Source organism: Lycium ferocissimum, chromosome 5 (assembly GCF_029784015.1).
Source record: "Lycium ferocissimum isolate CSIRO_LF1 chromosome 5, AGI_CSIRO_Lferr_CH_V1, whole genome shotgun sequence".
Lineage (NCBI taxonomy): Eukaryota > Viridiplantae > Streptophyta > Magnoliopsida > Solanales > Solanaceae > Lycium > Lycium ferocissimum.
Window position 1 is genome coordinate 10,735,307 of NC_081346.1, and position 23,170 is coordinate 10,758,476.

A 23,170-nucleotide genomic window follows, 5' to 3' on the forward strand; every position below is an offset into this window, starting at 1 on the left:
TGTGTTTCATGAAAGGTTTTTGGGGCTTCGGGGGGGGGGGGGGGGATGAAAATGCGCGGTAGATGAGAATTGCTTATACAATCCCGGCCAAAAAAAGCAAATCAAGGCCATGCCGAAGGATATGGTGAGTGGGTGATAAGAAAACATTATGAATCCACCCGATGGGTGTGTTTTGGGAGGGTTGGGGGGCGGGGGGGGGGATTAGATTTTCTATTGTTTACTTTGTTGTCATCTTAATAAATTTTTATAGACTACTCATAACATAAGACGAGGAACGATGGGGATGCTTAACGAATTAAAGGAGCAAAACTCGTCCACAACAAAAAACGCATGCAACCCACTTTCAGATGTCCACTAAGTTACAACAGAAACCTGTCTTTCTGCTCTCGAGGAGAACCCCAGCCCAAACTGGGGGTTCTCAACAGACGATTCCTAAAGGCACTGCTTACAAAAAATTATACAAGTAAAGGAGAAGACTAAACAAAAAATATTCCGTATTTGAATGTGCTTTTCCGTTGACAGAATATTGGAAAGATATAATAGTCTTACACCTAGATTAGATTTGCCCTCTTCAGAAACCTGATCGTTCTGCAGTAATATGGCCATATTGATTCAACATAGTCCAGGTACTTCTCCACCAAGTACACTTGTATATCCTTCGTCTTTCTTTTCGCTGCCTCTTTGTAATCCAAGTTCTTTATATCTACCAACGGTTGCAGCAAAAGCGCTCTAATATGTTCTTTGAGCTTCCCGCGAGCAACATAGTCATAGGCTAATAGGGAATACCTAGGCAAGTTCTTGACCACGTTAACCGTCTGCTTGATGCTGAATACATAGAGTGCACATATGCCCCGGAGCATCTTAACATACAAAGCAAGAATCAATGGTCCAAGAATCCAGAGAGGGGTCAACTCTTTAGATACTTCAGCTCCATTTACTAGAGTAACACCAACATACAAAGGAACACTGCAAAGTGAGAGAATAGGCAGCGTAAACATCTATTATGCAGGATCACAATGAAAGCAAAAGACAGCAGAACCATTCTATTTCGTACATTCAATGCCTGACTGCTATAAAGACATATTTTCCAACTTTCGGATAAATAACAACACACACGTAATAGCAAAGCAACAATTTTCTATTCTGACAGACAAAGTCCAGAAAGCTCAGACCTCCATTCTTTGAAAAGAAGACATTCTTTTAATTATTAAAAAAAAGGATGCTCAGGAGCTCCATTTTATAGCAAAATAGCAGATCATTTGCACACAGCAAGGGAATATTTAAACTCATTAAAAAGATTGCAGAAGATATTTTGAATGTCTATGTAACATCTCAAAATCCAAAAATCAATGGATGAAGGAGCATATTAAGTAGAAAGAAAGACCACATAACAGAGAGACACTCCCCCAAACTCAAGACAAAAATCTGACATAAACATACACAGACACAGAGAGAGAGAGAGAGAGAGGGGACGGGCAAAAGCAGGTAGTAAAAAGACACACATTAACAAGAAATACACCAATACTTACAATGTCAATACAGGTATCTTTATTGTTGCATCCAGACTCAGAAAGTAGCACCAGACCGCCTTTATGAAACCTCTTTCTTTCTCTTGTACCATCTTTTGTGTTTCTGACGTTTCTGTGGTATATGGCTCTTCCACCGTTTCATGCGTAACTTGGTTTGGTGGAGGTGTACGCAACAATGTTAACCAGCTCTTAAATATGTTTTGTATGGCAGAATAACTTGTAGTCTCGTCTGCTTCCGCGGGGTAAGAAATCGGAACATTTTGTGCCCGTGGAGATTCCACAGAGGTTTCTTCACTCTCATGTGGTACATAAGAAAGTTTTACTGAGTTCTTCAGGGATTTTGTCCCGCTGACTCTGCCTCCAGACTCATTTTGGTTGTTGCTCTTGAAAGCTGAGATCTTCAAGGATTTTCCTTTTGGTTTAAGGACTAGAGGAGCCCCTATTCTGGAATCAAGTTATTTGATCAATCACATATGCAGCACCATGCATGGAAGGGACGTAGTACAATCTAGAATAACTAATATGAACTGATAAAACGGTCCAATGAGGGAAATCAGCAATCCAGATTTCAGACTGCATACACCTAATATGGACACTAGGCATCTTTCTGGGAAATTAAACACAACGAGGCCCTGGTAGCAATGGCTGTTTCTTTCTTTTTACTTTTTTTTAAACCTTAATTTTGTAGAGGTAGTTTTGGCAGCTAAAACGTACACACTGAGAAATGCCAAAAGGAATGAATCAATCTATCATCAGGCTAAATGCAGATTTTCTGGATAAATAACATCATGCATGGCATCGCTTTCAACAGAATAGTCAAATGAATTTTTTTTAACCAATTTAACCAGTATTACGATGTGGCTATTGTTCAGTCCTTCGGTTTTGTTTAAGCCTTACAAAGGCCTGACAAGAAACTTGACAGATGGCTGACTTGGCAACTCCTAGTTTGTCAAGCAAACAGAAAGACCTACACAGTCAGCATGTAAACGTGAATGCAGATAGATTTAGCCATGTTTTTTTTTACAATTGACATTCACGCGTAGAAGTAAATAAACATCTCGTATGTCAGATCAGAGCTAAATATGACAGTAAGAGAAAGCAAACTCAAAACATGCTGTCAGCCACCCTTTCCCTTTCTCAACTTTATCACACTACAACCAAGAGTTGTGTACAATAAAAAGGGTGAAACAGGCATCAGCATAGGCATATTGATCAATGATATTCTAAATCTATAGCGCTATCCTTTTCATACACAAGATAATACAATCAAAGACAGTAGATCATCTCCATGAATTGCATAGGTAACTGCTGCTTGGATAGATTAAGTTGGATCTTTTTTTATTAAATCAGCACAATTAGGTTGGGAGGATTTGTATCCTTCAATCTGTTCTCAGTGCCTTAGAACATGTCTTATTTAACACCAAGAGAATAAATATAAATGTAGCAACTGCACAAGCCCCTAGGACTTCGGCTGATAAGATGTGTGGGTTAGATGCATGTCACGGATTCAAACTCTTCTGCAGAAAAAATGTGTGATATTTAGGTGGAGAAGGGTAGAGGGATGGGCCCATTATCCTCCAAGTTTTGTACCGTGAGCCACTGTGCCTCAGGAATTTCTCAGTTATAAAAGAAATTAGCAACTACACAAGATTTCCTAATACGTGATAATGAAAACTAAAGCACTTCCAATTCATCGTCATTTCCTATCCCCTGGGAAAGAGTGTTAGTTTCAACAATGATTATAAATTTTCTTCATCCAGGTTTTCATCAGATATGCACCTCTCCAATTTAAACTCATATCAGTGTACAATCTTTTATAATTTAAAGGAACAAACATATACAAAGTCCTTTCTATCTCTCATTTTTCTACATGCTTTACCCTATCCATCACAGCCTCCAGCCAAACGGAAAAGCAAGAAGCAGGAAACAAGAATTTATCCATTCTCTGCCTATTCTCCAGACGCTGCACTTGGTCACACATTTAATTCAAAGGAACTCAAAGAGTTTTTTCCCTTTTTTTAAAAAAAAAATAATAATAATAACTATGGTGTCCGGGCCAGCTTGCGCACACCTTGACTAATTCCTTGATATACCTGCCACCTCCCACCAGCAATAGGTACCAGATAACTCTATCCACCAAGGCTAGAACAAATGAGAAGAAGTCACCTATTGCTTGTCTCTGCTGGGATTTGAACAATATACCTCATGATTCTCAACCCACTCCATTGACCACAAGGCCACACCCTCCGGTATGGTGAATTCAAAGAGTTGTAAATCTTGATATAACATGAAGTAATTAGTTTACCAAGGGTTTTATGATATATTTACAAATGATTGGATATAACCCAAAAGTTTTACTATGTTTATTGTCAAGATGTTCTTTAGAAAAATTATAGAAAAAGAGCTAAAATGTTCATTTTAATTACTTCTAAAAATCTTCATATAACTGCTGAATCAAAAGAGAATAGACCATCACGACCAACTCCTTGAATTTAGAAGCTTTCTTTTTTGTGATAAGTCATTATAAAAAAGCTGAATAGAATGACTGCAAAAGTTAGGACCATAAATTGGGTACCAAGAACAAAGGTAAAGGGAGGATACATGATGCTACCTCAAACAAGATTTGCACTTCAGTGATATGAAATTATCTTTCTGGCCAACAGGAACTTTTGCTACAGAATGTCTCAATTTGTCCCCAGTAGTCCACGAAGATGGACTCAAAGGACATGTTCTATAAGAACCCTGCAAGTAAAAACATGTCTACTTAATACAATTGAGGAACTTGCAGGCTGCAATGGAGACACTTCTCTGCAAACAGAAAAAGACAGTATGATGATATTTCTTCTATTAGCCACTATTTTTCTAACCGAAGAGCTTTTTTTTTTAAAAAACAAAAAAAAAAAAAAAAAAAATTGATCAAGTAAAAGTATTTTCATTCAGAAACATGGCCAAAGAACGACCGTATACAAGGGATATACCAAAAGATAAAGAATCTACAAAATATGATTCTCTACAAACTCCACCCAATCCTCTGTACGAAGAGCTTTTGGGGAGGAATGCTTGAAGGCGAGCCAAAGTTCATGTTGCTGCTTATGGAAGAAAAATAATTCCAGATGCAATTGCATAAAATGGTCATAATGTCCAACTCAGTCACTCAGTCCTAGCATATATGGTCTACTTTACCCTAATATCGCCTAATTTCCCTTTTCAAAGTGTCTCTAAAGCTCACTCTTTCGTAAAGTAGGCTTGCTTTACTCAACGTTAGCAAATCCCTTAAAAAAATCACAATCCCTATAAGATGAAATTGAACTCGGAAAATGGCAGCAAAATGATTGTATGACCCACTTTTTCTATATAAAGTACATCCGACATCATCAACAGGGACAGGAAATTTGATGTAGATGAAGTACTTGAGTAAGTTGCAAACGCAAGTCGGACAAAAAATGAAACCATGTCTATGTACTCATCAATAGACTCTAAGTCTCTTTACTTAGATAAATGCTAAAATCAAAACGAACATGATTTAAGCAATGTAGATAATCACCAAGGCAGAGCATTAACAGCAAATGACAGAGCTTCATCTACAGGAAGAAAAATTCACTATTCTCCTGTGTGATAGACAATTAAATTACAAGGTTTTTCAACTACAACTAGATCAAACTCACAGTGCATTTAAACTTCAAATGCTTGCTTTCCGACTAGATCAAACACAGCCTGCTGGTCTAAAAGATTGCCATGCTATTAAAAACAAAGAAACTACTCATAAATTTCTTCATCTAACTACAGAACAATTCCTAGAGGGTAGGGGCGACACACAGGAACATTTTCTTATGAAGATTTTTTCATTGCAGGGGCATCAAGAAGATGCCAAATTACAAAAGATACAAGATATGTTAGCTCCAATACAAAAGAAAAAAAAATACATTTTTAGCACCAGTACATGTATGCCTATGCTAGAACTAAGGAGCTAACAATGTCCAAAAACAAGTCAACACTATTAACAGGTGCAAGAGAATTCCAACTAAACAAGCTAAGTAAACATCCAGCTTTTAGAGAACGTGTAGGAGGCAATTCAATTCATAGAAACTTTTTCATTAATATAAAGAGAAAAAAACACACCATATAACAATGGTATGAACTGCAAATCCAATAACTCAAATATAGAGATTTCCAAGTTTAAGCTTACAAAGCATGCCATGGAAACTGTAATGGATCATTGTCCATTTTACCTGCAAATGATGGGTTGCTAATGCCATTATCTCCACCTTGCACGTGCAATCATCTAGCAATCAAGGTCATTACTTCTCCAAGAGCTACAATATCAACATATAGTATACAGACACATCACAACAAAAGAGTATATATGACTCAGTAGCTAGCAAAACAGTTAACCACAAAAATCACAAAGTCAACCAAAGTTTATAAATTTATCACAAAAAGATATATATTAAAAAAAAAAAAAAGTAAAATAAAAAGTCAAGCAATTATAGGAATATGAAGATTATCCATACAGTAAATAATAAATTAAATTCTAGCAAGCATTGCAAATAAGAGACATATTAAAGAGGTTCCAATTAATTAACTCCAAAAAGGGGAAATAAAACGGTTTCATATAATTAAACCTCTTTATTTTGTACAAAAAATTGTATGTAAAGGACCACAATTTCATTTGAAACCTAAATTAAGAGCTCAATAAACAAATATACATACAAATTTGTGGGGGTATTGAAGAAAGATGAATGCTTACAGCGCAAGATAGAGGTAAGGTGTAAATACGTGTAACCTATACAAGGGTTTTTCTTTTGGCGGTGATGAATTGCCTTTTCGAAGAAGAAAAGTTTTATCTGTTTATTTCAGATAACACAAAAGCAATTTTTAGAGAGTTTGAGATTTCGGATAGGGGAAATACGAGAGAAAGGGTCAGAATTGTGAAACTAGGGTTCTTTAGGGACCATTTCGATTTTTCATTAATCAATTTTTCTTTTTTCTTTTTTCTTTTTTTTTTTTCTTCTTCTTCTCATTCACTTTTTGAAGTATAATGTTCACTTAATAAGTAAGTTCTCAAATATACTTAAGAACTTTTTAAATATAGAGTAGTAACTTTTTTCATATATCATGTATATTCTTTTGAAAAAAAAAAGAGGAGCAAAAATTGACTTGAGAACCCATATTTGCCCCTTTATAATTTGGAAGAAGAAAAAAAATTATTTTATGATTTGCATTTAGTATATACGTGTAATGTCTACTGAATTATTCCAATTTGAAACACGAAGCATACTTCATATTTGTATGATGGATCTAGATTACAAGAAGAAGAAAGAAAAAGGCCTAAAGTAAATTCAGTAATTTGCCAAATTCAATCAAGTACGTCTTCAATTCGGAGCAGTTTATGACTATTTAGATCTTCCATTCATTAGGTTCTATTTTTCAAATTCATTTTATTATAATTTTTCAATCATATTTTGTTCGATAAAAAAATGAAAGAAAGAGATATCCATTAGGTGTGCGTTAAGAGATATCCATTAGGTGTGTGTTGCCTTTCAACAACGTAGACATGTCTACTAAGATATAGGCAAATAAGAAGAGACCATTGAGTGTCATTTGTCTCCTACGTATTTTGACTCTGGTCTTCCATTATTTTCACTCACTTCATTAATAGTTAGGTTAACCCAGGATGCATGTGTAATTATAACATATTTTAGTAATGTATGTCATATAAAAACAATTGGCATCCAAATTTGAACGTATAAAAGTACTACAATCTATAAAACAAGGATTGCGCGATGTTAACGCATATTTCATTTCACCAAACCATTGGGACTTCAAATGGGACAGATTATTGTACTGTAAATTTGATTTCGAGGCATCTTGTTCTAAGTTTGGTTCTGAGTTTGTTTTGTTACTTCTTACCCCGCGTGGAAGTTTAGAATCATGTTTTGAACATATTAATAATGATTGTAGAATAGTAACGAAATTGTTCAGAGTTGGTTAACAGGGAATGAAACCTATTCACATTTATCTTGCTTTGTGGAAATGCATTATTATTTGTAAATTAAAAGGAGGCCTAAATGGTTTTAGTAAAAAAATCTTGTAGTTTTCGAGCTACTCACATATTATAAAGATGTGAGTGGGAGTAAGACACGCTTGTGGTTTTGAAGCTACTCACATATGATCAGTGTTGGTAGTACTTGCTTTATTTTAACTACTAGTGAAATTGTCCGCGCTTTGCGCGGTCATATAAAAGACACAAATAATTTACAAAATATTACATGTTATATGTTGTCTACGAAAGATTACGGATGGCCAGTACTTTTATAAATGGAGCATGTTTATAAAGTTGATATGTATTCCTAATTAATTATCTTTTTATTTCTTAAAATGCTGAAGTTTGAAGTACATTTGTGTCCTTAAATATATATATATATATATATATATAATATTCTCTTTATCTAATATATATTTAATAAATGTGTATCTAAGTCAGCGTTTTTAAATATTTTTCGAGAGTTTCTCACATAAAAAAGAATATAAAATAAAAAATACAAAAGATTAAAAAAGTTACACTTACTCGGTTTTTTCTATAAATACCCGTACTTACAATTGACTCCACGGAGAAAAAAAACCGTTAGGAATTCACATGTGATCATCTTCTTTAGAAGAAGAACACAATATTTATTCTTGCAACTTACAACGATTTTAAAACAAATTAAACACACAGAAAGAGACTAAATACTATAATGTATGTGCATATACGCCCGTGATTTCCACAACTCTCATCTCCATTCAAATACAATAACAATGTACTCCCTTAATCAAATTCAATCAACAAAAGAACATGCAACTCGATTTATTGCACACCGCTGCGCCACAGCTGAAACAATATAATCAATGGCTATGTTATGCAATTCTACTCCTTTTTTATCATTGGACGAAAATTCATATAAAACCTGAACTTAAGAGACATCATAGAGGTACATAGGGAAAGAAAATAGAGAAAAAAAAATAAGACAATATACACATCATTACGAAGACCTTAATCATTAAAAGATAGAAGGGAAAAATATGGAATTAATACATAATTTAGGAAGCTCTTGTTGATATCCACTTCCAGAAGCCTATCACCATTCAAGAGCGTTCTTCTTCTTCAAGTAAGAAAAACATGAATATAATACTGCAGTGAAAATTGAGGATAACTTTGGGTAGAGTCTCATGAAACAAAAAATATGAATTTATATAGGAGTAGATGGAGAAATACCATAAGGTATCTTAGACTTTTAAATTAAATTTTGGGGGTTAGGAATATGAAAACTTGAAAAGCATGAAATATAAATACTATTAAGAGCAGAAATTAATAGGTCAGTTATGGTCTTATGGAGGTAAAAATTTAAAGCAAATAAAGGGTGTAACACAGACAAATAAAGGAAGGAGGAAGATAATGCAAATCGTATTTACTACTGTAGTATACTACGTGGGCTCAGTTTAAGAAAACGGATACAGTAGCGCTTTATTAGGCAAATCAAATGGATCAGACTTTTTTCCTTTATAAATGCATTGTATTAAATAGAATGAAGGAGAAAAATATCAAAAAATGCAAAAAAATGAGAAAAAAGATAAATACCAATGGAGGCCATAGAGAGGTGCCACATCACCTTGTCTATACCTAACTTTATATTATATATAGATTCTTTACCACTGTTTGAACTAAAATGTGTAAAAACTACGTTTAAAACATGTGTCCAAACAATTTACAAGTACAGGTTTCAAGAGTTGGTGGTTGGATTCAATTTTTTTATACACGACGCGTTCTAATTCATTTAAATCACCATTTGTTATAATTACTTATTTGATTCATTTGTTTAAAATAATACTGTTTTATTGCCTTTAAATTATTATTTTAAAAAAAAAAAATAGGCATAAACGTAACCGTCTCAAGCACTAGACTGGGAGGATTATAGGTATTTGTGCCAGCTAAAATTCTGATAACACAAATATAGTAATAGCAACTTACAAGAGAAAAAGCTCCATGACCATATGCATAGACATTCCTCTGTGGAGAAAATGGGCAACAATTTTAATGGTCTTCAAATTAATTACATCTCTCACAACGTCGCACTTACAGTTGCACCAAACACATTACTTTTTCCCAATACCATGTGGCCACACCCAGCCGTAGTCCAGCTCACCGTGTGACATCGGCCAACAAGTTCTCTCTTCTACCACGACAAAAGTTATCACCTAAACTGCACCACCAGATATCTCGCCAAGAAGAAGACTATCTGCTAAAGATGCTGTCCATCACAAGCTAAAAGACCTAAAACCACATTTTAGCCTCCCCATCAATCATAATTGGCATTTACTCGTGCAGGTCCACCTTGCCTACCATGGAAATTCCCACCTCCACGCTTTGACTGAACCTGACCCCTCTCTCTGTATCTATTTTGATCAACATTGTGAGAACCATCAGCTAGCACTTCAAAATTACTTGATTTGCTATTATTGTATTGCCCAACTGGCTGGTACTCATAATGCATGTTGTTTCTCCGCCTTTCTCGCCCACTTGAGGTGTTGTGCTGCCGATTATCTTTCCCTGAGGACAAATCTCCACTACATTCCTGGGTCCGGGCAGGACGATTATTTTGGTTTACATTCCTCCTCAAACCTGAGTTGCTCCTCTCTTGCACTGCTTCGGCATTTTCAGCAGGAGCTGATCCAGCTTGGACAACAGGGCCTTGATTGGGGGAGTAGGGGCGCCCCCTAAATGAAGCAGGCTTTCTCTCTCTTTTTGGATCCAGATTTCGAACGTTTGGCACGTCTGAAACAATTTTCTCTTCAGATGCTAATTGATCTGCTTTACCTGCACCTATATCACAGCTCTCCTCCTCACTGTGTAGGGGAACATTCACTTTATCGTGATGATAGTCCCTCTTATTACCCCGATCGCCTTCCCGAGTAACATTTTGGGCTCCAGTAGACACACCTGCCTGTTGATTATTAACTGCAACCATGTGGGACTTTGGTTGCCAATGGGGTGGTGGAGTACGATTGCCCATGCCACGGTTTTCCTTTGCTGCAACTCTTCTGTCCATCTGGTTTATTTCAGTAGCTCCTGACACAGTGTGATTTTCCTGAGTCCCCGCACTGCTGTTTTTGTATTCATATCCAGAATTTCCTGTGCTTCTATGGCTCTTAGAAGGATAGCATTTTCCTTTACCTGTCGTTCCCTCATCTTGTACAACAGGGATGGTGGTACGTGGACCTTCAAAATCACCTCGCATGTTCCAACCATCTGATACATCGAACTCACCGGTTGATTCATATTTCATAGAATCTCCATCAGGCTTCAAAGATTGAGTGTGATCCAAGGACTTAAAATTCTTGTCTAAAGCCAATTCTGTTGAACCCCTTTGCCTCCACACTCCATGTGCTTTGCCTTGCTTATTATTATTGTGTTTTCCATCACCATCGCTAGACTCTATGGAAAAACTCTCAGTTGTAGATCCAGTAGGTAGGGAACATCCAGAGTTTTCAGGCCTAGATTCTGCCCTGCCAGTTGTCCCATCTGGACCAGGAGAAGGGCCTGACAACAACAGCGGCTGCTGACTACTACCATGCTGGGCAAGCTCTTTGGCCACCGGTTTTGGAACATATCTCTCCATTTCAGCCCTCTTGCTTTTTGAATTACTCTGCACCACATTATCACTCTTCAGAGGACCAATGGAACCAGATCCAGTTTTCTGACTTGCTTCAGCACCATCTTCTTCAGTTTTGCTTTGAGACCGCACAGGTGCCCACACAACCGAGTCACCTCCCTGAAACTTATCAGTATGCATATTAGAGTGCTGATTTCTCTGTGTCCTGCGAGGGTGCTGAGGTTTCCAGTGGTTAATTACTCGACCATGACCTTCATCAATTTGCACAGGAGAACTCTGGTCAGAAGGTTGCACAACATTATCACCACTTGCTGCCTGAACTGAGCTCACATCCAGAACCAACTGAGAAGAATTCAACTTCTGTTGTGCACGAACTTTAGCAGGATTACTATCATTTTGCACTGGTAATGGAGAAGCAGGGCCAGGCAGCACAGTATCAAGTTTCTGCTTGTTCTTGTTGGTCCTATTACCTTTCTTTCTCGGCTGCGCAGATGACTCGACCGCGACCTTGGCATTATTGACCATGTTTGATTCAGCATTTAAGCCAACCTCGTGAGCCTCAGCTGATGGGACATTATTAATAATTACATCATTAGGGCCCTTAGATACCTCAGTAACGCTAACAGGAACTGCTTTTTCATTCATATTCTTCGGTGTCATATTTGGCCTTTGCTTGTAGCTAGTACGCTTATGCTTGATGACACCCCCATCACTTGACTGACTAGTATCTTTTCCATGAGATGCAGAAACCCTATTGACATCCTGCTTAGGTTGAAAAGCCTGGGGTTGTGGGATGGCTATTTCTGATTGGACCATAATAGAAGTGCCGAATTCTAACTTAACAGGTGGATTAATATGCTCGCTGCCTTTGTCAAGAATGCGCTGACTAGCATCAATGACGTCACAGCGTGCTGCTAAAGTTGCATTGTGTGCTTGAGGTTTGACAGTAGACACCACTGTTTCAGGGGGTGAGGAGCCTTGTTGATCTTGCTTGATAACATCAGGGGACAAGTCCTTTTCAGCCTTCTGTAACGGAGCATCACCTGACTGCATACGGCGATTCAATTCCTCTAATTTAGCAAGAGCTTTGGCTTTCTGTTGTTTGATTCGTTCTTCCTCTTCTTTCTGCAGCTGTAAGGCACGCTGCCTGGCTAACTCTTTCATCTTTGCGCGCTGATTGAAAATAAGTAGCATGCATTTAGATAAAAAGGAATTTTACAACTAAAGTTAAAGAGTAGGAAGTAAGCATACTACCTGAGCCTGGGTATCTGCTGAATCATGCAAATCTGACAAAGATTCTTTTTCACCACTCACGCTTGTATCTGTTAGAGCTTGTCCAACAGCCTCAACTTGAGGACCTGACTCACACACATGGACATTAGAAGCAGGTTCTAAGCATGTTGCAGATGATTCAGCTGTAATGGGCCTTTTTCTCCTACCATCATCTTGACTATTAAATCTGGGCTTACCAAGATGATCATTTCTGGTTTGCATACCATGAGATGGCCTCCTGCGAGGAAGATGTTTTTAGTAAAAGGGAAAGCAGATCTATTTAAGTATCAAGCACAATATAAAGAACCACCTTGACATGGCAGCTATTGGATGACCTCCCTTGTTCCCCGTGGTTCCAGAAGTATGAGTTCTTTCCAATGACATAGGACCACTTTTAGCTTCATTTATTGAATTAGTAACCTTAGAATTCAGTTCTGACTTATTCATATCCTCTTCTGACGAAACATACGGCGCTTCATAACGTCCATCAGATGCTCGGACCTTTGCATTTAGACCTTCAATCTTCTTCATCAAGGATGAATCTTTGGCAGTCACTGCAGGCGTTGAACCCTTTTCAGGAGCTGAGGAAGACGGAGGCACTCCACCAGAGGATTCAAACCCTGATTTCTTTGTCCAGCTGTCAACAGCTACCTTTGTAGTATTTATACCTTCAAATGAGTTTGCCTTGGTGGTATCTGAAGAATCACCTCCGCGATCATCACAGCTGGGCGGATAACTGTTCCCACTCCCGGTAGTCCTCCTTGAATACAATTCCTTCTCACTGTCGTGCTCACCTCCCCGCTCATGTTTCTGCAATGATCTCTGAAAGCGTCTATCATGATTTGGGCCATTAGTGGGCGCAGAATGTTCCCGAGTCTCTCCTTCCTCTCTTGCATCATGTTTTAAAATAACTTTATATGGTCCTTTAGCATCATCAGGATGAGCAGACTCCAGTCCCTCTGGCATTGCTTTGGTATTACCACCATGGCCGCCGATCCTGGCGTGAGTATTGCTTGGATCAGTGTTTGGGCCTGAGTATCTATTATAGACTGGGGGACCAGGAGGCATGCCCATAAGAGGAATTTCCCGTTCATTGGAATTACAATAACCCATTGGCGGTCCATAATAGCCCTCAAAAGCCACTGGACCAGAGTAAAAACCAGGTCTAAATGGCATATTTGGACGAATATAAGCATCAGCCATCTGAGGTCTATATATATCTCCGCCTCGGGGGTGATGCCCTCTAGATCCAGGCCCCGGAGGAGGAACTGGCTGTGAATTTGCAATACCAGGAGGCGGCATCTGGGGCGGAAAGTAGGGGAATGGTTCGATCGGGAAACCACCGGGAGGAACTGGAGCTCCATAAGGTGGCCCCCCAGGTGGTCCTCTGTACCAAAGACCAGCTGGAGTATTCATAGGAGGACCACGCCATGCATCAAAATGTTGTGGTGGAACATTAGGACCATGATACTGATGGGGATCCCCTTGCCATTTCTCCATGCCATGCTGAGGAGGATCCTCAGCACTTTGACCATCTCTTTTCCATGCATCAAATGCCCCACCCTTCACATCTGCACTCGTAGAATTACCCTACCATCATCAGAAAGCATATTCCACGAATACTCCATTGCAACTGAAAAGAGTACCAAATGAGAATAACTTGACAGAGTTTCAAACTAAATACACAAACCTGAGTGAGATGCAGTTGTCTTCTCTAGGGGCTGTACTAGTTTGCCAGAAGCTGAGCTAGGACGGCTACGAGAACCATTATCTAGCAAAAGAACATGACCAAGCAATCAGTTACGAGAACAATCCCAGCAAAACAATCAGCAAAGTTTCATTCCCGGGACAGCAACAGGATAAACACTGTTTAAAGTTTCTTTTTCATTTTTTATTTTTTATTTTTTTAGAAGGTAACAGTGTTTAAAGTTTTTTTTTTTCCTTCTTTTTTCTTCCTTTTTCTAATTTTTGGGTTTAGGGGAAAAGGGATTCTTGGAATTTAGGCATAGTTGTTGAGGGGGGTGAGGGGATTGAACAAAGGAAATAATTATAATGTTTTAACTGCATTTACAGCGTCCGTAGAAAGAAAATTTTTGAAGATTTAAACCGAACATGTCCCATTTCTAATAATTGCCAGTAAAATCATTAGTTCTAGACTCCACGTACACAAACTGCCACAAACAATAGTAAAAGATGAAACGACAAAATATATTGGGGAGGACAAGTCATTTTAAAGAACCAAACAAATGATCCCAGAAAGCATTGTATAACAATGATATGTACATTGAGCAGGCAGTATTTACACCACAAGGATGACAAAAGCTAGTGCAGCTAACCAATAAAAGACATTTATGCAGGAGATTTAAAAGGCACCAGGAGTCACCTTGTGACTCGGTAGTCTTCCAAGAAGCATCTTTATCTGAACCAAGAGTTGGAAAATCCCCAGAACTCAAAGAAAAGCCTTCATTTTTAGATGACAGTACTCCCTGTATGTACAATTAAGATCACAAATCAGCACAGTGACACAGAGTTTATTTTAGAGAGAGAGAGAGAGAGAGAGAGAGAGAGAGAGAGAGAGGGGGGGTAGGGGCAGGGAGGGACGGAGCTAAGTTGCTCGGAATCGGGTGTGGGTATCCGATAAGGGTATGGATCCGAGTGTCGGATTCGCAAAATCTAAATTTTGAGACTCGGGGGTGCGGATCCAGGTATGGATACGGGTGCGGGGATTCGGCTAAGAAAATTCAAAATTATAAAAATAGAGCTATAAAGAACACAACCCCTTAAATTCTTGGCTTCTCTCTGTTTGGCCTAAAACGTGAAGCAACGAATATGAGACAAAAGGACTATAATATGAAGGTATGCCATTTCCCATGATCTTTCATCTTAAGAAATCAAAATCTCAATCTTCCCCCCAAATTTGTCCATGGATTCCGGTCAAAGTATGCAAGGTTGGTTGAAGACGTATCCCGCACCCGTCCCGTGTCGAGACGTGTGCGACATCAAAAACGAAGAGTCCGTGCAACTTAGGGAGAGAGGGGGGAGATACACTTTTAAGGAGCAGAAACTTTAAAGAGGAAGCATAGGAAAAGGGATGAAGTCATTCCCAACCATGATAATGCCCTATTGAGTGGGTTCCGGGGAGGGTAAAGTGTACGTAGACCTTACCCCTACCTTGGAGGGTAAGAGGTTATTTCTGATAGACCCTCGGCTCAAGGAGAGATAAAACATTTAGCTTCTAATGATGGCATTGTACAAAACAGCATAATACACAGGAATAAAATAGACAAAAAAGTGAGAAGAGAACATGACAAATTTGTACACTATTGTAGAACGAGCTCTTCTTAAAACTACTACTCTTCCACAAGCCCACCAACACCTTTAACTATTAGATTGCAGACTTAAAGTGAAAAAATCAAATGCGAAAAAAGAGTTAAACTCACTCCTCTTGCTCTTACTCTAGCACCCCCCAAAAAAAAAAAACTACAGAGGAGGTACAATAGGCATAAAAGATATTTGGCAAAAGAATACCTAAAAGATATTATTCACAAGCGAAAATCAAATAGGTACAAACTACGTACCAAACGCTCTGCAGTAGCTGTTGCTCCCCATGCTACTGGATGTTCAGAAACAGGCTCAGCAAACCTTGAAAGTTGCGAGCTGCCAGGCCTTGTCTCTGCACTGCGTGGACGCGCCAATGTTGATGGTGCTTTGTTTGATGATAATGGCCCAGAAGCTGACGAAGGCCTAGAACTGGTACCCCATGCACTAGTGGTAGGTTCTTGTGTTCTATCACTACCAGCAGTTGAAGGTCTGCCATTCCCACCAGATGAAGGGCGGGATCTAAGATGACTTGGTGAGCTCGTTCCACCGTCAGCATTTGGAGAGTGTGCTGAGGAACTCCATGGATTTGAGGTAGAGGAAGATGGACGGCTACCCCAGCTCAATGTACCCCTATGTCAAAAGAGTAGAGAGGGGCCTAGATCAAGTCAACAAAGAAACAATGCAAAAGGAAATACCAGACAGCCCTCCGCAAGCCAAACCCAAATAAGTTTTGCATAGAAGTGCCAAAACCATGGGTAGGCGGACACCAATATAAGAAGGTCTTAAAAATAAAATAAGAATTAAAAAAGAACACAGGCACTCACTTGGGAACAATTTCAACATTTGGGTCCAAACCATGATTCTCTAACCTTCAAAAGATTTAAATACATACAACTTCAGAAACACCTATAGGTAGATCAAAAAACCAAAAGTTTAAATCAGCCAATATTTCATACCGCTGACTGGGTAAGTTCAATGGTTTTGGGACAGCCACTTTTCCAAGGACAGTCATGCCACCTCTTCTTGCAGAAACCCACCTATAATGATGGAATTAAAGAAAACCTTAAAGAAATGACACTATCACACCAGTAAAACGATCTCATCATACTGACTTCAATGTATGTAACACAATTTAAAAACAGCTAATCAACTTGATAACACCATAAATAGAGAGAAACTATGAGAAACGCCAAAAGGTTAATTTGTCATAGAATCAAAGCAGAAATTTTAGAAACACTCTTCCTCGATCCCAAAAAAGGGCTCTACAATATATTCCTAAGCTTTAATGCCACATCACTGAAGCATCGAGCAATCAACACAACAATTCTTCAATACACTGAAAATGTTGCATTGGAGCTCATTGTTGGTTCTCACTTGGTCCTACTAAAGAAATCCACAAGTGCATCATAGTTTGCCTAAAAACAAGTAGAGTATTTAGACAATTTTAGCTAACAGCACTTTGAAACTTTTTGGGAGAAAAAAGCTCATGCAGAGGAATAAAGAGAATTATGCCTTTTAGAACGCAAAACTTAATTAGGAGATTCTGATCACGAAAGCGAGAATATGAGACCCTCCTCAAATTAGTTGGTCTACATTCCCTTTTATTTCAGACATAACAAAATTCAATAGTTTATCAAAAACCAATGCTACCAGTCCGCAACATTAAAGACATTAAGTAACACAAGAAATTTTCTTCACGGTGTTTGGCCCTGGAAGTGACATATCTCCCACATATAAACCACTTTAGACAATTGAACTACTCCATCAATTTATTTGATAGTATTTGACAAGGACGAAATTTAAGCTGCTGATTTCAGTCGTATCTAAATCAGTGAGACATCAATGTTTGATGCATACATTCTTTTCTAGCCGGAGATAGAGGAAACTAGAAAGATATGGATTCTCAATCAAGATTTTCCTTGCAAGCCGATTCCCCAGCTCCTACAAATCTTAACGTATAGAACGACTATATTGAAGAGTAAGGAAAGGACTTCCATGACAATGAGGTCATTTTTGCATGGTCTTGGACTTGCTTTGATGAAGAGTAGGCTTGTTGTTATATATTACATTAGTGATTGTGTAAAAGAATCTTAAAAAGTATTGTTGAAAAGTTATTTCATACTGAAATATTATATCTAACTTAAGGATTTTAATGAATTGAAAGCTGTATAACAATGGGATCATCCAATCATCTTTGAACGTCGCAAAATGAAAGAGTATCATATGAAGGAATATTGGTTACAGCTTTAGTCTAATTTTGTCCAAAATCTGCATAATAGACGAAGAGCACCAGAGAGAATAAGATGACAAAACAGTTTTGGCCTCATAATGGTATTTTAATGGGTTTTTTTTAAAACAAAATATTAGAGCGAGGCATGTACTTAACGAGTAAAGGAGAACAAAGCTCAAATAAAGCAACATCAAGGGCATTTATGCAAAATAAAAATGTTAACGCAAAAAAGGATCTCTTCTTACCTTCTCTCCCCTGCCAACATATTCGAAGTCATTATCCAAATATTGATTTACGGTCATCCAAACAGCTTCACAAATAGCCTAATTCAGCAAGAATCTGGAAATGATTTGCAACAACACCTCTTTCCATTAACAAGTCATCAAATTAATAGAACTGATACTAAAGCATTTTCAAGATGAAACGTTACACCAGAACATCCAGCCACACAAATTATCTACTTCATGGAACAAAATTTACATATAATAAGACTTGGCCGATGCTAAGATCAATTGGATTGAGGAAGTGGATAACAAAAATAAGATATAGCGTGTTTGGCCAAGCTTCCAAAATCTGCTTAATTTGGAAAGCGTTCTTTGAAATTGGAAAGTAGCAATTTATTTTAGGCTAATCAATTTAACTTGTGTTTTTATTAACCAAGAACACATGCACTTTGTTGGCACTCAAAAAAAAGGTTATTCAATCCACTGGTTTAGGCGGTATCTGGGCCCTTTTAGAGGCAACAGTTGACTTTTTATCAATATGAGGTGATCGTAACACAGTATATAAGACTCGTTTATTGTAGATTAATAAGACCCAAAACCGGTAGCGAGTAGAATAAAGAAGTTGCTTCTAGAATGCCGATTACTAAAGGAAATATAGTGGAATAATATAGTGTTGGGTCCTGAGGACCAGGATGGCCGAAGATCAAAACCTAAAGACGTTTAAGTCCAGTTCCAATCTGGATAGAAAAGTCAAGTTCAATCGTCGAAAGTGAGATCGCTTTTAGTCCGGTCCTCCGGGGGACTGGACTCCACCAAGAGGTTCTTTCTCTCACGTAATTTCACCCAACACTAGCTAACTCGATGGGACGTCAACAGCGGGAATGCCAAAAGCAAGACCTGGACCTGGTTCACGCAGTCAAGCAGCAAAGAGCTGTTTGAATGGGTTGTGTCAGCCTTTTCCATGTATTGCAATTGGCAGATCACAAAAGGCAAGCAAGGCCATTTATCTTATCGTTGGATGCGCTTTCAGTTAGTGTTCATTGCTGAGTGATCGCCTTGGGTGTCCATAACTCAAAATAGGTGACCTAACGGTTCTTTGTTTTTTTTTCTGCTCTTTCCTTCTTTGTTCTTTTTTATTCTCTATCTCTTTCTGTTTGTTGCTTACAACAAGGATTATGGAGGAAGCATACTAGAAAGAGAATGGAAAGGGATTGAGTTCACACTTCTTTTGGCCTGGAGAGGAGTCTGACGTACTTCCAACACTCAGAGAATGCTTAAGAACTGGCCAGTAAATAAGGATTGGTACGGAAAAGAGGCCGGCCCCCCTTCTTCTCATCATATTAAAGGAGCGCGGCTGCCCGAGAAAGGACCACTCAATCCAGACAGGAAAGCACATTTAGAACATCAATCTGTGCTTGGCCAAGCTACCGGAAAATGCTTCTGCGAAGAAGCTACTTTTTCAGCTTCTCAAAAACATTTTCTGCTACTACTCAAAAGCACTTACTTTTTTCTTAAAAACTTGACCAAACACTTCAACTCTCTAAAATAAGCACTTTTGGTTCCCAGAAGCTTGGCCAAACAGGCTAATAGACAGTTCCACACTTTCACTTTATCTGGGGAGAAACTTTTATAAACCATACACTAATGTCTCATGTACAAGGGTGGTCACAACAAGAAAGGAAAACGAAACATACATAAATCCAGACATGACAAGTGATGCATTCTGATTTGTGTGTACACGAGATCAAAGTGAGATATTTTTATATGTTGTTCATCATCTTTTCTTTTTAAGTTCAATACCACAAAATTAGCTAATTATTACCCCCCTCCGACGGTGTTTGGATGCACACGGAGTTTAAGGATTTAAAGAACACTTGCGACATGTAAACCAAATGTAATCATTGTAAAATGCCAAAAGATGGCTGAAAGGACTGTTTTACCTCATAACCAATAGACACCAAAAAACATTAACCTCACTAGTAATTGCTTTAAGTTTGGACATTAAGACAACTAAACTCTATGTCATCAGCTATAAATTCTTTTCAGAATACTTAAAGGTATTTGCACATTCCCAGGTAACAAACTAATTTAGGTCAATAGTGAACTACATAAGAGAAAAAGTCATTTTTAATAAGTTAACTAGATAAGAGAAAAAGTAACCAAAAGTAACGCCTTTTTAAGCATTAACAACCGTATCAACCCAGTGGACACATTTAAAATTATTTTACTATTTTCTAGCACAGCTCAATGGCTATCATTTTTTAAGTAAAAAATAGGTGAATATATACATACATTCAGTTATAAAAACCAGGTAATGGTTTTGGTCCTTAACCAAGCTTCAAGGCATACTTCCCTCTGTTTCCACAACTAACTTCAACATCTTACAGCAAAATATGAAAAAGAAACAACATAGGAGGACATAGGAAATTGATCCACCACATTTTTATCTCTATTCAATTTTGCTTTAGATTTTTTTCCAAGATAATTCCTTTTCAGCAATTTATATATATAACAGAGTTTATTTGAGGCAATGGAACAACTAGATGATTGGCTTCACTAGAAAAGTGTCTGAACTACCGGAGCAAACCCTGTGCGCACCCGAAGGGTAGCGGCTGCGGGTTCCCATGTCATCAAAAAAAAAAAAGTGTCTGAACTTCTCTCTACTAGATGATTGGCTTCCCTACTGACCAGCTTAATACATCAAAGTGTTGTTTGGAGTATGCCGCCTTCAATTTCAAATATATCGTCAAAATCAAAGAAACTACAAGCAGTGAAGTGTACAAAATCATTAACATCATATTTAGAAAGTTTTGAGGTATATAATACAGCTTTAACTTGAGATACTCTGAACATACACGTGAAGAACTAACTGCATACTAGCAAAAAAAAAAAAAACCAGAAACTCTGAAGCACGTGACAAATTTAACTAGATTAACCGCATATCCCATTAAACTTAACTCTATCTCCAACTGGATATCTTTTCTTCCTTTTTCCCCTTCGATGAAAAGATAAACAAGCTAGGTCTCTTATCCCCATAACAAGCGAAAGAACAAGGAAAGAAAACCCTTTCTAGTGAGAACACGGCCTCATCTATTATCTCATTATACAAGGAATACAATCCTCTGTTTTTCCTTGAGCCGAGAGTATATCAGAAACAGCCTATCTACCTTCAAGGTAGGAATAAGGTCTACGTACACTCTATCCTACCCAGACCCCACTTGTGAGATTACACTGGATATGTTGTTTTTTACAAGGAATACAATCCTCTCATTGCTAGGAATACAATCCTCTCATTGCAGAAAGCATAATACTTTATTGTCCAATAATGTTACTACAGTGTAATTAGAAACCCCATCAAATTCCTACCCACAACCTTTTTTTTGCAATTGAAGCTCCAAAGATTTTTTTTTTTTTTTTTAGGTAACAGTACTCCATAGATTAATTTACACATCCAAACATAAAAGACTGCTCCATTACCCACAACAATATCACCTTAAACAAAAAAAGACGCCACAATTTCTAAAAGCCAAACCTTTATTTCCACAAAATTCACCAACAAAGTTTAAGTGCAATTATAGCTCAAGACTTAATCTTTTCCCGTCTACAGGTCGCACTAAAGCGTACCAAGGAAAGACATAGTGTAAATAGCCATATTTCCTAACCCTAGAAATTCAAAAACATTCTTAATTTCTATAAAAAATCGGGAAATTCAAGATAAATGCCGAAAGGAATCAGATTTTTGTGTAATAAAGACACGGATAGAGCTTACCAAAAAATAAAGAAGAAATATAGAATTGAATCGGATCTACGATCTGCAACACGTAAAATATAAGTGTGTGTAGTATAGAAATATAGAAGCGATGGTGAGTGTGTGTGTGTGTGAATTTGTTAATAATTTTTTTTTTTTTAGATTAATTTTGGATTACAAAGGGTAAAGAGATCGAAGAAGAGAGGAGAGGGGGAAAGTGGAGAATAAGGAAGAAAGGGAATGAATGAAATATTAGATTGAAAACCCAACAAAGGAGTGAAGTCTTTATTTAATCAAACGGAAAAGGGTCAAAAATACAAAAATATCCCAAATTAATCCGATTTCGCTCCGTTTAAATCCGACTCAATTAAATAAAAAATTCATATGAATTATCCACTCGTATACCTAGTGACTCCAGATGTAGGGCTATGAAATAAAATTGAATTATTTTGAAAATTTAGGAATTTTCATTAAGATAGAAGCATATTTATAAAATTTAATGATGGAAGGGATATTTTTTATTCAAATTTGCAATGGAGAATTTTTGAACCCTTTACCCAAAGTAGAGGGACAGTTTTGTCCCTTTACCCTTAATTAAACTAACACACGGGTGGGGGTCCACTGTTAATTTTCGGATTCACGTTAACTTCTTCATCTGGTTTTTTCTAGTATAAACTTTTTTATTATTACGTCACTCTCACTCTCACCTCTAGCGCGTGATTCTTGCTTGACGAATGGAGGATAGAGTAAAAAGTAAGTTTTTCTTTTCTCCAGATATTTTCATCTCTCTCAACTAATAAATCTGGTGATTTGCTACTTAAAAAGAAAACTTATAGTACCTGCTTATTTCATTTCATGTGAACTTATTTTAGATTTGTCATCGAATTTAAGAAGAAAAGACTGTTTTTCTTAAAATATTTATGTGATTATAAAATGATGTCATTAAAAATGTTGATTTATTTTCAAGTATAAAAATGTGTCCTTTTTTTGGGGGTAAAAAGCAAATAGTATTATGTACCATGTAAAATGAAATAGTAGAAAGATGATAAGGATTTACTCGCATCGAATGTTTACACTAAATCAATATATGTAAGCATATTTGCATATATACTTTTAAAGACATAATCATGATTAATTTAATTTATATATTTACATTATTAAATCAATTAATCATAGTAAGTTGAATTGATATGATT

The 23,170-nt window shown here is 37.4% G+C and overlaps 2 protein-coding genes and 1 long non-coding RNA gene across 5 annotated transcripts; all 3 read right to left on the reverse strand.

The window, feature by feature from the left end:
• Positions 1-313: 313 nt before the first annotated feature.
• On the reverse strand, positions 314-6,424 carry LOC132055948 (uncharacterized). Its single transcript, XM_059447978.1, has 5 exons — positions 6,277-6,424; positions 5,759-5,842; positions 4,141-4,271; positions 1,530-1,973; positions 314-966 (listed from the first exon to the last, which is right to left on the reverse strand). Exons 2-5 carry the CDS (start codon positions 5,783-5,785, stop codon positions 552-554), a joined length of 1,017 nt encoding a protein of 338 aa, XP_059303961.1. The 5' UTR covers positions 5,786-5,842; positions 6,277-6,424; the 3' UTR covers positions 314-551.
• Positions 4,429-5,752, reverse strand: LOC132055949 (uncharacterized). Its single transcript, XR_009414684.1, has 2 exons — positions 5,453-5,752; positions 4,429-4,682 (listed from the first exon to the last, which is right to left on the reverse strand). It is a non-coding gene; the product is annotated as an uncharacterized LOC132055949 (long non-coding RNA).
• A 3,122-nt stretch (positions 6,425-9,546) lies between the features above and the next one.
• On the reverse strand, positions 9,547-22,252 carry LOC132055950 (protein MODIFIER OF SNC1 1). Of its 3 annotated transcripts, none has more exons than XM_059447980.1 (10): positions 21,996-22,252; positions 18,248-18,341; positions 16,729-16,809; positions 16,597-16,641; positions 16,030-16,402; positions 14,835-14,937; positions 14,142-14,222; positions 12,762-14,022; positions 12,434-12,689; positions 9,547-12,352 (listed from the first exon to the last, which is right to left on the reverse strand). In XM_059447980.1, the coding sequence occupies exons 2-10, from the start codon at positions 18,277-18,279 to the stop codon at positions 9,866-9,868; spliced, it is 4,719 nt and encodes a 1,572-aa protein (XP_059303963.1). In that variant the 5' UTR covers positions 18,280-18,341; positions 21,996-22,252; the 3' UTR covers positions 9,547-9,865. The 3 variants fall into 3 exon arrangements, with proteins under 3 accessions (XP_059303963.1, XP_059303964.1, XP_059303962.1); XM_059447981.1 differs by lacking the exon at positions 21,996-22,252 and having other exon boundaries at positions 12,434-12,537; positions 12,619-12,689; positions 18,248-18,602; XM_059447979.1 differs by lacking the exon at positions 21,996-22,252 and having other exon boundaries at positions 18,248-18,601.
• Between the last annotated feature and the right edge of the window lie 918 nt (positions 22,253-23,170).